Source organism: Naegleria gruberi, assembly GCF_000004985.1.
Source record: "Naegleria gruberi genomic scaffold NAEGRscaffold_15, whole genome shotgun sequence".
NCBI lineage: Eukaryota > Heterolobosea > Eutetramitea > Acrasida > Naegleriidae > Naegleria > Naegleria gruberi.
In genome coordinates, this window is record NW_003163312.1 from 169,309 (window position 1) to 184,347 (window position 15,039).

The 15,039-nt window shown below is 34.2% G+C and overlaps 9 protein-coding genes and 1 non-coding gene across 10 annotated transcripts; 8 read left to right on the forward strand and 2 right to left on the reverse strand.

The window, feature by feature from the left end:
* Positions 1–542: 542 nt before the first annotated feature.
* Positions 543–1,088, forward strand: NAEGRDRAFT_79157 (uncharacterized protein; the record flags this gene model as incomplete). Its single annotated transcript, XM_002678917.1, has 1 exon — positions 543–1,088. The coding sequence occupies one exon, from the start codon at positions 543–545 to the stop codon at positions 1,026–1,028; it is 486 nt and encodes a 161-aa protein (XP_002678963.1). The 3' UTR covers positions 1,029–1,088.
* A 525-nt stretch (positions 1,089–1,613) lies between these two features.
* NAEGRDRAFT_79158 (cyclophilin) lies at positions 1,614–3,109 on the forward strand. The gene has a single exon (XM_002678918.1). It carries the CDS (start codon positions 1,642–1,644, stop codon positions 3,070–3,072), a length of 1,431 nt encoding a protein of 476 aa, XP_002678964.1. The 5' UTR covers positions 1,614–1,641; the 3' UTR covers positions 3,073–3,109.
* A 95-nt stretch (positions 3,110–3,204) lies between these two features.
* Positions 3,205–6,166, forward strand: NAEGRDRAFT_79159 (DUF663 domain-containing protein; the record flags this gene model as incomplete). The annotated part of the gene is made up of 3 exons (XM_002678919.1): positions 3,205–3,493; positions 3,541–3,652; positions 3,692–6,166. 3 exons carry the CDS (start codon positions 3,205–3,207, stop codon positions 6,141–6,143), a joined length of 2,853 nt encoding a protein of 950 aa, XP_002678965.1. The 3' UTR covers positions 6,144–6,166.
* A 92-nt stretch (positions 6,167–6,258) lies between these two features.
* On the reverse strand, positions 6,259–7,365 carry NAEGRDRAFT_47843 (uncharacterized protein; the record flags this gene model as incomplete). The annotated part of the gene is made up of 1 exon (XM_002679036.1): positions 6,259–7,365. The coding sequence occupies one exon, from the start codon at positions 7,363–7,365 to the stop codon at positions 6,259–6,261; it is 1,107 nt and encodes a 368-aa protein (XP_002679082.1).
* A 154-nt stretch (positions 7,366–7,519) lies between these two features.
* NAEGRDRAFT_32387 (uncharacterized protein) lies at positions 7,520–7,909 on the reverse strand (the record flags this gene model as incomplete). Its single annotated transcript, XM_002679037.1, has 1 exon — positions 7,520–7,909. The coding sequence occupies one exon, from the start codon at positions 7,907–7,909 to the stop codon at positions 7,520–7,522; it is 390 nt and encodes a 129-aa protein (XP_002679083.1).
* A 380-nt stretch (positions 7,910–8,289) lies between these two features.
* On the forward strand, positions 8,290–8,362 carry NAEGRDRAFT_t217. Its single transcript has one exon. It is a non-coding gene; the product is annotated as a tRNA-Asn (tRNA).
* A 109-nt stretch (positions 8,363–8,471) lies between these two features.
* NAEGRDRAFT_79160 (uncharacterized protein) lies at positions 8,472–10,651 on the forward strand. Its single transcript, XM_002678920.1, has 2 exons — positions 8,472–8,706; positions 8,781–10,651. Exons 1-2 carry the CDS (start codon positions 8,545–8,547, stop codon positions 10,620–10,622), a joined length of 2,004 nt encoding a protein of 667 aa, XP_002678966.1. The 5' UTR covers positions 8,472–8,544; the 3' UTR covers positions 10,623–10,651.
* Positions 10,652–11,985: 1,334 nt separating this feature from the next.
* Positions 11,986–12,519, forward strand: NAEGRDRAFT_4666 (uncharacterized protein; the record flags this gene model as incomplete). The annotated part of the gene is made up of 2 exons (XM_002678921.1): positions 11,986–12,228; positions 12,286–12,519. Coding segments are annotated over 2 exons (477 nt in total), but the record flags the coding sequence as incomplete, so codon positions are not given.
* Positions 12,520–12,667: 148 nt separating this feature from the next.
* NAEGRDRAFT_65687 (uncharacterized protein) lies at positions 12,668–13,743 on the forward strand (the record flags this gene model as incomplete). The annotated part of the gene is made up of 2 exons (XM_002678922.1): positions 12,668–12,814; positions 12,862–13,743. The coding sequence occupies 2 exons, from the start codon at positions 12,668–12,670 to the stop codon at positions 13,741–13,743; spliced, it is 1,029 nt and encodes a 342-aa protein (XP_002678968.1).
* Positions 13,744–13,901: 158 nt separating this feature from the next.
* Positions 13,902–15,035, forward strand: FM152 (uncharacterized protein; the record flags this gene model as incomplete). The annotated part of the gene is made up of 1 exon (XM_002678923.1): positions 13,902–15,035. One exon carries the CDS (start codon positions 13,902–13,904, stop codon positions 15,033–15,035), a length of 1,134 nt encoding a protein of 377 aa, XP_002678969.1.
* Positions 15,036–15,039: the final 4 nt, after the last annotated feature.

Here is a 15,039-nt window from a genome sequence, read left to right on the forward strand (position 1 = left end):
GCGCCCTTTTGTGGGTTTCACATTGGAATATTGAGAAAATGCTTGTTTGTGGGATTCTTTAGATGCTGTTTCTCGATCTCCATGTATAAAAATCAACTCTTTGAGGTCGAATAATATTGATCATTATGAGAAATATGAGTATAGTGCTGTATTATATTACTGTCAAGTGACATTTAACTTGAAGATCAAGTCGCTTATTAAGGAATAAATAATCAACAAGTGGAAGAGAGCTCTCCCAACATTCTATTTTTAAAGTATAACAGAACATGTTCTGTACTTAGAGCTGTTCACCATCTTTCATTATCAAAATATTGCCAGCTTGAATGTCACCTTCTCAAATTTATTAAGGATATAACACTTGAAAGTTGTTCAAAGGAATAAAAATTGTAGATCACACTTGTTATCATTTAAAGGAATTTTGTACCAAACATGTTGGATACCTTTGTACAAAAATGCAATATCTGTCCTAATTCAAAGTTTCTAGGGTTGGCGCCACAGTAAATTTAAAGCCGTTTTGTCGTTGAGGTGAATTTAAAAAAAAAATGCTGACCTCAAAAACAAGAAGAGACAGTAGTGAGAGGAGTAGAACAGGAAGCACGCAGAGAGTGATTAGACAAAATGGAGAGTTGTTTGGAGTGATACACGAAAGTAGAGCATCAAAAACAGCAAGGGATGATTACTTTCGACCGGAATCAACCTACTCATCATCATTTGTAGTACCTAGAACATCCGATCAGCTCAACTCATCAGGTTCTTCTTTTAAAAAACCATTAATGCCTTATAAAATGAATGCTCCTAGAAATATGCTACCAGTTAGATTCTCTCATGATACTGTTCAAGGAAGGAAGAATGCCAGAAACAGCAGTCAATTCAATCTGAGGGATGGAGCTAATTCTGATCGAACACGGTTTAGGACAACCAATCAAGTGAGCTACATTAATCATTCGGGTGGTCTTCCTGTTGGATTTGAAAATAAGGGGATACTGAGCGAGAAAACAAAGTGGTTCCACAAACGTCAAATGGATTAACAGCTCCTTATTTCCCATCCTCTTCCTTCATCATTGTACATATTAAAAAAAGCTAAGCCCAGATGATTATTGATTAATATTCAAACAATTGTCTCTCCTAGATATTTAAATAAACTTTTATTCTGAAAATGGTTGATACTTTTGTAACCTGTTTTGAATTACAACCTCTTAACCATTTGATCCTGCAACCTCTGAATTCTAATACTTCAACATTATTGAACTCAAAGTGACAATACATTTGTGTTGATAATATTCATCCCAATGAGACAAACTTTGTTGAACTTAAAGTTGACACCCTTAGACACCAATTAAAGGTTGATAATCTCTTTCTCTAAATGTCTCTCTCTTCATAAATCTCCAGCAGACAAGGCATTAAAGATTATAAACCATCCATTATCATAATATTCCAGCCACAAGTGCAAACTTGAAAAACAAAAAACAACAAGACCATTCCAAGACAATTATACCAAATATCCTCTGTAATAGTCTGTCCAATACAAGGCCCATTTCTTTTGAAAGTTTACCGATATCAAAAACGTTAATTAACCAACAACAAGCAACTCATAGCCCAACATATTAAACCAACAAAAAAACACTCCAACCGAAAAACAACATGACGCAAGAGGATCCATACGGAAACGATGAAGATCTTCTCATAATTGACAATCATAAACCCCTTAGTGTTGTTCAACAACTTGTACCAAAGGAGGAACCACCTCAGTCAAAACTTCCACTGGAAGAAATAGCAGAAAATGAGCGTTCAACCTTAACAAAGAGTACCTCTCATCCTAATTCTCTTTCTCCTCGATTGAATTCGCTATCTATTGTGAATAGTGAAAATAATGGAGTTGTTTCTCAAAGTAGTATAAGAAGAAAATCAATTGTATCTAATAGTCCTATCATTCCTCCTAAAACCTTCTCATCACTTAAAGATGATTTTAAAATAATGTATAGAGTCTTTACTCATCTTACCTATGTAGAATTAATCCGAGTTGGAAATACTTGTTCTTTCTGGAGAATGATACTAAGAGATTGTGAAAAACTTAGCAAACAAAAAGAGAAACTCATGGGTGTTGAGTACGTCGATTTATATGAGAGAGAATGCAAAAGATTATGGCCTTCTAATCATGATGTGTCGAGATACCCACCAGAGAGGCCACTTGCACCAACTGCTGAAACATTCAAAGTGAAAAATGATGACGAGGAAGAAATTAAACCATCATCACAAAGAAGAGCATCCATCCTTGAACTTGACACAGGAGGTTATAGAAGAATGCTTCTCGATAGAAATAGAGAAAACGAGTTATTCCCTATTGTATATTTAGAATTTTCAAAAACATCAAGACAATCCTATCTAAGCAATAACAGTAGTGAATTTGTGAGTTTGGGAAGAGTTGAAATTAAATTGAATAAGAAAGAAGCCCCTAAGGCAGCAGAGAATTTTAGATGTTTGTGCACAGGAGAAAAGGGATTATCTCCAAATTCAATTCCTCTCTATTTTAAGGGTGCAACCATGCACAAAGCACTCCAAGCCACTTTTATTCAGGGTGGTGATATTGTCTATTCAGGTGCTAGTGGATGGTGGCAAGCTCAATATGGAAAGGAAATTGCATCATCAAGAAACGACCCAATTGCAGTAGAGGGAGAAGGATCTGAAAGCATTTATGGACAAACTTTTGATAGTGACTCCAGTGAATTATGTCACAATCCTGGATCCGTTTCTTGTGTTGTTAAACCTGGTAATGGATGTCAATTTAATATTTGTGTAACAAAGTGTAAAGAGCTAGATGGAAAGCAAATTGTATTTGGAGAAGTTGTTAAAGGTCAAGAAGTTGTCAGAAAGATTGAAACAATTATCCTTATTGCTCAGCAAGCCGCACCTGAAGATCAAGAGGTGGTCTTTATCAAGGCTTGTGGTCAAACTGGTTTCAGTGGAAAAACATTCGACATGTGGACTCATGAAATACTGACCGAGGTAATGGAAGAACCAAAAACAGTTGTACGAAATGAACCAGTGAAATCGAGAACATGCCAAATTTTATAATAGAAATATTTATTTAATAAAACATTAACTTTAATTCATTCTTTTGTTAACATAATTATTAATTCAATTAAAAGCTTGTCAATTTGAAATTGAAAAACAATTAAAATTCAAATAATTTGGACTTCAAAAAAAATGAGCACACATCATCGTAGTTCAAGTCTCCATCAGGAGAATAAAAAACACAAATCAAAGCACATCAGTAAGCGTCAATTAAAGAAGGAAAGTAAAGGTCGTGTTGAACATGAAGGTGGTCTCAAAGCATCTCAAATGAAGAAGACTCATCAAAACGCCAAAGCTCAACGTAAACAACGTGCTAAACAAGTTCGGGATAACAAGAAACAACAAATTTTATATAGACAACGTTTGGGAAGAAGTGGCAATCCACCAAGAATTGTCTCTGTCATGTCTTTGAGTGGACAAGGTATGTTGATGATTTAAATTTCCTCCGAGTTTTAACCGAATTAAAAGATGAAGGAGAAGTTGAAAGTGTATTTTCTGATATTATGAGTAGAAGTGAAGAATTTGAAAGTGGAAAAATTAATTTGAATGATTTGGATTTTTCTAGTGTTCGTTCAATTCGGTAGGTAATCAAATGATAATTGACTAACCATTTCAATAGTCTTCAAAAGGAATTCCAACAAAAATCACTTACTCTCTTCTGTGTGAAACAAGCAAATTCTAGATCTGTTTTGGATGCTGCTAAAGTTTCCGATATTATGATTTTTGTTCTTCCAGCTCAAAGTATTCAATTCAATGGTAATCAAGAACCATCCTTACATCCAACTGCTAAATATAATCTCTCACTTCTTAGAGCTCAAGGTTTACCATCTAGTATTGTCGTTTTACAAGGATTGAATCAAATTTCTCAAAAAAAGCAAAATGATGTGAAACAAGTTGTTAACAAGATTATGAAGGATGAAATTCCAGACTTTGAAAAGGTCTTTTCATTGACTTCAACAACAAATAGTATGGATGATTCTGCCAATTTTGAAACTACCAAGACAGAAATGAAACAAATTTTGTTACGTTTGAATTCATTAACACCAAAAACTATCTATTGGAGAGAAAATCATCCATACATGATTGTGGAAAATCTTGAATTCATCAAGAAGGATCAATCTGAAATCAATGAATTATCAGATGAAAATAGTAATAATGGTACACTTGTTATTCGTGGATATTTACGTGGTAAACCAGCCAGTCCAAATCAACTTTTCCATCTTGTCAATTATGGTACTTATCAATTGGATAAAATTGTTTTGGAAAAGGAAAATTCACATGCTTACTCAAAGAAGAAACAACAAGGTTCTAGTTCAAATGCAATGGAAGATGACAAGGTTGGTACTAGTCAAATGAGTACAACTGCTGATTCCAATGAACCAAAAACCTTGTTACCAGATGAAAAGCAAGAATCTCTTCAAACTGCTCTTGAACCAAATCTTATGGATGGTGAACAAACCTTGCCAACCAAGGAAGATTATGAAATGGAATTGGCTAACCAAATTACTGAAAAACAAGCTGGTTATGTTTACCATAAGAAGGTTGTTCCAAAGGGTATGACTCCAACTGAAGCTGCTTGGATTATTGACCATTTGGAAGATGCTGAAGAAGACCAATCCGATGAGGAAGAAGATGAAATGATTGATGAAGCCAACAGAGCTGTTGCTGCTGATGAAGAAGAAAGACGTGTCGATTTCAATTTTGATATTGCTTCTGAAGCTCAAACTCATATTGAAAAACACTTCAACTTGGACGAAATGGATGAAGATATGACTGAAGAAGAAAGAATTGCTGAAATGATGCGTGCCATTAAATCCAGAAAGGAGATGAAGAATGAAATGGATTATCCTGATGAAGTTGATACACCATTAGATATTCCAGCTCGTGTCCGTTTCCAAAAATACAGAGGTTTGAAATCATTCAGATCTTCACCATGGGATGCTGAAGAAAATTTACCATTGGATTATTCACGTATTTTCAGATTTAAGAATTTCCAAACATCTCAAAAGCTTGCTTTGGAAGGTTTTGATCCAGAAAATGATTACAATTTATGGGAAAATTATATCACTCTCCACATTGCTAATGTTCCAGCCAACATGTGTGAAGTTATTCAACAAAAGAAGGAACCACTCATTGTCTTTGGTTTACTTAAACACGAACAAAAGACCAGTCTTGTCCATTTACTTGTAAAGAGAACTAACGACTCAGTTGTTGTTAAACAATCAACAAGTTATGATCCATCTGATAATATTACAAAGATGATTGAATACCATCCTCAAGAAGACGATGATGGTGAAGAAGAGCCAATACCTGGTGCTGAAGTTGAAGAAAATCCAATCAAATCTAAGGATGAACTTATTATTCAAATTGGTTTCAGAACATTTAAATGTAATCCTATTTATTCGGAACATAATCCTAGAAATGATAAGCACAAATACGAAAGATTCTTTGCTCCATATCGTTTCCTTATTGCCACAGTGTATGCTCCAGTAACCTTTAAACCTGCACCTGTTTTAATGTTCCGAAGGAATAATAAGAATACCATGTCACTTGTTGACAATATGATTGTACAAACTGAACCATCACAAACTCTTGATCAACCAAATCTTGACTTTGTTGGTCATGGCACAGTTCACGGTGTTGATCCATACCGTAGAGTTATTAAGAAGATTATTCTTACTGGTCACCCTTACAAACTTCATAAGAATCAAGTTGTTGCTCGTTACATGTTCTTCAATCCAGAAGATATTCGTTGGTTCAAACCAGTTGAAGTTTATACTAAATATGGTAGACATGGTATTATCAAAGAAGCTGTTGGTACTCATGGTTATATGCGTTGTTTATTCGATGATATTGTCCTTCCAAAGGATACTATTTGTATGAATTTATACAAGAGAGTTTTCCCAAAGTGGACCACAGAGAGTTCATCCCTGTTAGCAGGTCCAACTATTTCAATTCCTCGTCCACTTAAACAAACTACATCATCTGGTGGTGCTTACCTCAATGAAGAAGCAATTAGAAGATTGGGTATTATGTCCAAATCTGAAGAATTAGAAATGATTGAAGACTAAATTATTAAAAAACTATTCATGTATGCTCCTTCAGTTGTTTTAATTGAAAATTATTTTCGACTTTAGTCCTTAATATATTCATCCAATTTAAATTTCAAAAAAAATATAATTTAATTTAATTGAATGGAAGTTCTGTTTCATCGAATTGGAATTCCTCTTCAACAGTCTTAGGTTCTTCTTGAGTTTTTTGTTCTTGTACAATACCATCAGTTTGTTTCATTTCACCATCAATACTAAGTTCTCCTTGTTTAGCTCCACACCATGTTGTTGTGAATTGAATAGTTTGTCCTGCCACCAGTTCATGTAAAAGTTTTTCATTTGGAATAAAAACAGAGGCATTGAACATGTTGAGCACTTTACAAAAAACTCTTCTAGTGTTATAATTAACATTTGTGATTGTACCTCTCAAAATTGTTCCGTATGTTGGTGAAAACAAGATAAATGTTGCTGCAATAGTTACTGCTGAAACGGATGGGTTAGTATCAAACTGTATCACTGATCCTTCTTCCAAAATTTTAACATTTTCAACACCCATTACAAATCCTCTCAATTTAGTATCATATCCATTTACAAGGTGATAGGCTCTATCGAAAAGTTGTTTCTCTATTAATTTTTCCATTTCTGTTTGGGTTGTTTGTTTCACTTCTTGTTCCCCTGATAGGAAATCACTTCCATTAGAAAGTGCCATATGTGTTTGATAAATTCCACCATAATTATAAAGTGGGTATGTCATGACGGCTCTCCTTTTCACAAAGAAGACATTGTAGTCAAACTCTTCTGGAAAGAGTTTTCTTATTGTTTCTTCGTCTCTAAAGAATTTCGAGAATTTAGGAGCAACTTGTTTGATTTGGTCTTCACAAATTGTTGTGAATTGAGGCTTCTTCTTTCTGTATTCGTCGTGGCTAAATTGTGTTCTGATGAAATTCCAAAAAGTTGGTGTGTGTTCAAGACGAGAGATGAAACTAACAAGGGTCAATGTACGATAAAAGACAGACTTGTTAGAATCAAAGAATTCACAAACAATATTTGAGAGTTGTTTCTTTTGTTGTTCATCCATTTCCACAAGACCGGAATCTGTTTTTACATTTTCTTTAACAGCAGGTCTTTCCTTTTCTCTAAAAACCTTCTTCTTTTTAGATTCATTGTTTTCTTGTTGTTCAACTACGACAACTTCCTCATCGACAGGCAACTCGTCCGCTTTTCTCTTCTTGTCTTGGGCCATTTTTTTCATCAACAAAATTTTGAATTTTGAGCAACAACAATTGTTCCTTCATCAGAGAGAAGAATTAAATCATCACAAACGCAAACAACTTGTTTCATAGTATATGTGATTCATGTTCGTTTTAACAACAACAAATAGAAATAAAGTACAAGGTTTAATGCTTCAAGAAGTGAAGATCAACAGCAGAAGGTAACAATGCCTTCATACTGCTTTCCAAAACTTCATTAGTTTCCGAATTGACAATTAAAACAGGGAAGTCATTAGTCTTATCATCAACAAATTCTTGGAGAACTTGTCTACAAGCACCACAAGGTGTAACTCCAATGTTTGTAGAAACAACAATACCCTTGATACAATGACAATTGTTGGAGACCATCTTCATGACAGCACATCTTTCAGCACAGATGGTGAGGCCATAACTTTGGTTTTCAACATTGCAGCCAGTATAAAGTTGTCCATCGTCTCCTAGAATGCAAGCTCCTACATGAAACTTAGAGTATGGACAATAGGCAATTTTTTGTGTGTCAATGCTCTTGCTAATCATGGTTTCCTTGAGAGCTGGATCCTTTTGGAAGATGGATTGTTGTTCTTGCATTTTGTGTATTGATTACAGTAGTACTACTAGTAAGGATGCTTGTTGTATTTACTTGTTTGGTTCTGAAGTCCAAGGTGAAGAGAGCGAGGCTAATTCAAAATAAAAGGCTTTGCCCGTGTGATCCAGATATTTTTTTCTAATAAACAACACATTTTTGCAGTATCAAGATATTAATATCGTGGGAGCAGCAAACCAGGGTTTTCTTTCCACTTAAACCCACTTTAAAACAAATGCCATAAAGACATCAAGTTAGAGTTAATTTTCATTATCATCTCCAAATTTGGTGGATTGAATGCGAACTTTTGTGAGAATTATACGCTTCGTAAGGATCCCCCTTAGCTCAGTCGGTAGAGCGTCAGACTGTTAATCTGCAGGTCGGTGGTTCGAGCCCACCAGGGGGAGAATATGTTTTATTAATTTGTTGCTTGTGGAGTTTTGACTACCAACAGGAGTTGAGAATAACCTTCAGCAGTGATCGAAAAAAATCTAAGATTAAAAAAATGAGCGCCAGAAGAGAAGCCGATAGCATCACACTCACACAATTAAAACAATTAGGATGTGAAGTTGAAGAGTCTGTTACTTCTATGGCTGATGTAGATAAATTCTTATTGTATAAAGCTACCGTTATTTGTCTTAGAGCTATTGCAAGAGGAAATAACAGAGAACCTGATGATTATCCGGAAGACCTTCCTTACGAAATTAGTACTTGTTTTAGAACCTGTACTGCTCTCACCCAGTCTATCAAGGTTTGTAGATGACAATTAAAATTATATTGGAAATATTAATTATTTGGAATTAATCGGATCATCAAAATAATTAGGAATACGGATTTAGAGGAGATATGACTTTTGATCAATTTTTATATCCTAATGAAATGGTTACCCGTCATATTCTTATTTGGTTAGTTGAACAAGCAACATCTTTTATGACTGATCAACAAAATAATGAAGGTGCTAACGAAGGAGAAGCAAGTAAGAGACAAACTGTTCAAGCCAGAATGAACTCGGTCCTTTCATTCTTTGTAAATTCTACTTGGACTGTGAAAAATCAAAATGGTACCGAAAAAGTGTCAATTGATGTAACCTCTTCAACAAAGAGTTGGGATAATGAAAATATTCGATGGAATAGTTATCCTGTGAATTCACAAGCTTCTATGAATGCCTTTTTGTTGGCTGCTTTGAAGAGTGGAGGTTTACCAACTGTTAGTAGAGATTCTGGACTTATGGAAAATTTAAAGTCAACATTTACTGTTGGAGGAAACGCTAATGATGAATTGTGTGAAAAACATGCCATGTTGTACTATAGAAAGTTTGGACCATACATTTCCGAACAAATTTTAGCAAAGGATCAAATGGCTTCCACTGTATTTGAAGAAAATGCTCGTGAATTATTATTGGAACAACAACGTGAGGACGAATGGAATGATTTGGGTATTGATTCTGGATTAACTCGTGAAGAATACTTTAAACAAAAACAGCAAAAAATCAATACTAAGGTTTCAGATGTTCTTAAGGGAGGAAGTTCTAAATTTGTTGACAATGATGATTCTGCAAGCTCTGAAGATGGAATGCCATCCCTTTCTGACTTGTTGCAATCATTGAAGAATAATAGAAAGATTGATACATCATCAACTTTCTCAAAGAGAAAACTCTTTGAAAATGAAACTGATGATGTGTCTAAAAAATTGCTCACTACCAATCCATTGGCTCCAAAAGAAAAGCAAAATGCAGCCAATATCGAAGAGGAAAAGAAGAGAAAGGAAGAGGAAAGACAACAAGAATTGGATGAATTACAATCTGTTTTGGATAAAGTTAATGAAAAGATTGATCAAGCTGAAACAGCTAAGGATACTCTTGTCTCAGAAATGAAAAAACTAGAAGAGGCCATCACAGAGGAAAAACAAAGAAAGAAACAATTGGAAGAGGAGTTTACCATCAACAAGACTGCTGCTATTGTTTTGCAAGATAAGGAAAAGAACATTAAGCAATTAGAATCAATGACTGAACAAGCAGAACAACGATTAAAAACTCTGAAACAGGAATGGGAACAACACAGCACACCTCTGAAAGAAAGAGAAGCCATGTTAAAGGAAAAGATAAAAGATCAAAAGAACGAATACAAGGATTTGGTAAATGTTTCAAAGGAACTTCGTGAACAAATGAATGAATTGATTCATACCATTAGATCCAAGGAAGAGTTAATTTCAAAGAAGAAACAAGAATATGAAGAAATGCCAAAAGAATCAGATCGTGCCAGTTATGTTACCAGAATTTTGGATGTTGTTAAAAATGTGGAAAAGCAAAACGAAGAAATTAGCAAGGTACTTAAGCAAAGCAGAGAGTTGAGTGACAACACTAGTGATTTATCAGAAAAGCTCGGTAGAACCTTCCAAGAAAATGAAGAAAATATCTTCAAGGAAGCTCAAAAGGATACTGAATACAAGCAACTTTACAAAGATCTCCTTGAAATTAGAAGTCTTTACGAAGCTCTAATTGAACAAGTTCAATTGAACGGCAAGGCTTTGAATACTATCAGAGATTTGGACAATCAAATTGATGTCATTTCTGAACGTAATGATACTCTAAATATTGAGAAGATTACAAAGGATTTACAAACAATCCAAGAAGAGAACGTAAAATTGCAAAAACAACTCATGAAGTAAAAATTTTGAAATAAACCCTTATTTATACTAATTGACCTTTTGATTTCTTCTTATCCCAAACAAATAAAACTTGGTCTAAGAATTCTTGATCTTCTGAAACAATTTTTACAACTTGAAGTGAGCTTGGTGTGTTGTGTTCAATATCTCTTTCGTAGGCATATTTCAAAATTGAATCAATCATAATTTCGGCAGCTTTTCTCTTTGGGAAATTCAAACTCAAACAAGGCATTGAAACTACATGGCCTTCACATTCATCAACCTTGGCCAATGTTGCAAAAACTGTTTTTTCGAGAATATCTTCTTCCTTTGATTTACCTCCACTCCAAACAGGACCTGTGACATGAATCACATTTTTACACATTAAACTTCCACCTTCACTAGGAACAACAAAGGCATTTGCTGGTTTGAGTTCTCCTCCAATTTTTTCCAAAGTAGCCTTACGTTTTTCCAAATACTTTTCACCACCTCTTCTGGAGATGTTATATGATAAAAAATCTTCTTCTTCCAATTTACCATTTGTTGGATTAACAATGACGTCAACCTTTTGAAGTGTTAAATCTCCTTTTGTAACTTGAAGTTCCATAATTCTTCTTCTAAAAACAACAGCAGTCTTTCTCAAAATTTCTTCCTCCATATCTGTTTCTTTGAATTGGTCGGAAGCATACTTATAGAAAATTAAAATTGCTAAAACCGAAAGTGTAATAGTTCTGGCCATACTGAATACAGGATTTTCCTCCTTTTCTTGTTTTAAACGAGCTCTCAATTCAGGTGGAACACCTCCTGGTCTAGCATGGAAAGGAACATAGTCTTTAGAAACTTTACCAGTGAAGGCTGATTTAAAATCGGCATCATTGTCAGAGTAATTTGTCAATGTAAATTTTGGATCACTTTTATCAGCACTAATTCTACCACTATGAAAACTTCTCATCAATTCGTTCATAATTCCACATCTGTTGCTCATCAGCCATTTCCGAGAAATATTCTTATTATTGGCGAGAACGGTTTTAATAATTGAAATTTCCCTCTTATTCATTTTTTTGTTTTATTCAATCAAATTTGCGCTCATTAAAAACGGAATAATTATTATTAAAAATTATTAACTTCAAATACTTATCCTAATATAACTATTAAATGTAAATAATAAAAGATAATATTAAAATTTCAAAATAAATTATTCTGTTGTTGTTTGTCATGAAGACTTCCCGCTGTTAAAGAAGATTAAAAAAAAATGTCATCAAGTACACAACCTAATCCATCACTGCCTAGTAATACAACACCATCAAATACGTCATCGGGAATAAATCCAACAGGAAATAGTAATACAAACGGGTCTAATCAAGCAAATGTTGCTGACAAGGATATTCAAAACGTACCTAAGGATGCTATCATTGTTGAAAAGATTTTACAAAGTATGGGAATTAATGAATTCGAACCAAGAGTTATTGAACAATTATTGGAATTAGTCTATAGATATATAACGGAAGTTATTGAAGATTCGTATGTTTATATGGACCATGCTTCAAGGTCTGATTTGGACTTGGAAGACATCCGATTAGCCATTCAAACAAGAGTAAATCATTCATATACAGAGCCACCACCAGTTGAGGTTAGTAGAATAAGTTACAATTCGTGATGTTAATGACAAATGATTAACAAAATATAGTTTTTACTTGAAGTGGCCAGTCAGAAGAATTCACAACCAATCCTCTTACCTAAAAAACAACGTGTATTATTACCTCCACAACATCATTGTCTCTCTAATAGAAACTATCAATTTGCTAAGAGTTCACCAAGTGACGATCTAGGATCTAGAAAGAGACGAAAGCAATCCGAAGCCATGGTAATCGATGAAAATAATGATCAACTAGAAGTACAACAAAATGAAAATTCACTCTCATCATACGGAGGTGAATCTAGAATGACTGATGAATAATTGTAAATTTAAACACACAAAATATTAACAAAATTAATAGAAACACACAAGAAATTATAATAAATAGATGATATTTAAATAGTTGAATAAAGAATTAATCAAATATTAAAAAATGCCAATTCTAAGAGGAGGTAAACAACCAGTACGAGCAATAACTTTCAACCCTAAAGGAAAATTACTAGTCGGAACCAAAGAAGGAACTTTGAGACTACACAATGAATATCACACAGCAGAAAATACCACCACAACACCATCGAGAGTAAGTTTTTAGATTGGAGCCTTTGATCCGAGGCAAATTATCAATAGCAACCTAGAGATGTTGAATATCAAGGAGCAAACAAAGGAGATGTTACACAAGTGAAATTCAATCCTTGTTGTTCACATCAATTTGCTTGTATTACATCAAAGGGATGTTTGAGAATTTTCGATACAAAACAAACAACATATACTGGAGGAGCTCCAACAACACAATTGAATGTAAATGATCTTTATTTGAAATGTTTTGATTGGTGTCCAACAGGACATAGAATGGCTGTTGTAGATTCAAAGAATAATATTACAATATATCAAATAGATGGTACACATCCAACAAATATTGGAGAAGTAACATCTAGCTCAAAACTCACTCTGAAAGAACGTGTGAGTTTTCCAGTGGAAATTACTGACCTGATGTGGGATAGGAAAGGAAAAACTTTATACATTGCTAGTGAAAATGGACGTATTTATTATGTGAGGGAGGACGAAAAAATTGCAACCTATGTTTCAAAAGTATTCAACCCAATGATTGACGAAAACATTAGAGAACCATATATTCTAGTTGGAAGGTCAGCAATAACTTGTTTGGATATATCACATGATGACAAGTATCTCATAGTAGGTTCAGAAGATTCAGCTGTCTCAGTATTTGAGATACAAGATTTGATTTGTGTACATAATTTCTCTGATATAGGATCTCTTGTGACCACTGTATCTGTACGATTATTACAAGGAAAGTATTTGATATTATTTTCCACAAGGAATGATGAGAAGAAAGTAACTGGTATTTTCTTAATGAATTTAAATGACGGAAAGATGTTATTCAAGACTGAGCGTGACGGTATTTCAAAAGCAATTTTACATCCTTCAATGAATTATATTGCCTTTTGCCAAGATAGCTCTCCTTATGATGTGATAGTGGAGGGTTTTTAACTATCCATGTCTTAATAAAAGAATATTCTATTTTTGACAGCTATCATTTGTTTTCATCATTCAATACAACTGAGTCACCTTACAAAACTTTCCCGCCAAAATAAACTTTTTCATTTGAAAATTATTACAGTTAGGGAGTTTAAAACAACAACAAAAAAATGTTCCCATTTACCGACGTTGAGACAAAGGAAAGATTGGCTATCGAGAAGAGAAGACAAGCAGAAGAGGAAAGAAGGAAGAGAATTCTTGATCCAAAGGCAAGAACAATGGGTTTAGATGTTGCTGGTATACAATCACAAATTGAAGAAAAGGAGCAAATAAAGAAGCGAGAACAAGACCGTGATAGATATTTCGACCAAGCCTCCCTTGTTCATGCAAAGGTTGCCAACATTATGGAGAAGGAAATGCATCAAACTAAAAAACAAGTTTATAAGGAAGTCAATGATTTTAGAAAAAACGAACAGTTACCTCATACAAGAAGGGAATTTGATTTAAATGATCCTGATGAATTGAAAAAGAGTAGACCAATCAGAGTTGGTGACTATGATCCTAGCTTGACGATTTCAGGAGGGCAAATTATGCACGGAGAGGACTTGGGTCGTGAAGAAAGACTTAAAGCTCAGCAAGACCAATTGAAGTGTTGGGTCTCAGAACAAGTCAATGAAAAACAAATGGTAAAGGAAAAGGAAGATTTGGAAAGAAAATTATTCGAGCAAAAGGAATTGGAAATTCAAAGATTGACCTATGAATTAAGGGAAAAAGAGAATATGATAAAACTTGAAAAGGAAAGAGAAAGAAAAGAATTCAACGTTGAACAATGGAATGACAAGGAAGAGAAAGAAAAGCTTCAAAGAGAGAAAGAAGAATTAGATAAATTAGAAGAAATACAGAATCAACTCAATAGTCATCTCCTTAATGAGGCATTCCACACAACTCTCAATGTTAATGATCCTAATAGATTTAGACCAGATCACTTCAAGCATATGAGACCAGATCAATACGAACACATTGAACAAGTAAGACAAGAACAACTCAGAGAATTACAACAAAAGAGAGATACGGAAAGTTTAAATCAACAATATTGGGATAAGAAACGTTTGCTTGAAACAAAGATGGCAGGCTTACAATTAAGAGAACAAGAACGAGCAAAGAAGCAGCAAGCAGCTGAACTTTTAGAATTACACAAAAGGCAAGCTGAAGAAAAGAAACAAAAGGAAAAGTTTGTAAATCAAGTGTATGCTAATGAGGTCACAGAGGATTTTTTCAATCGTTTTGGAACAAGCAGTCGTTAAATGT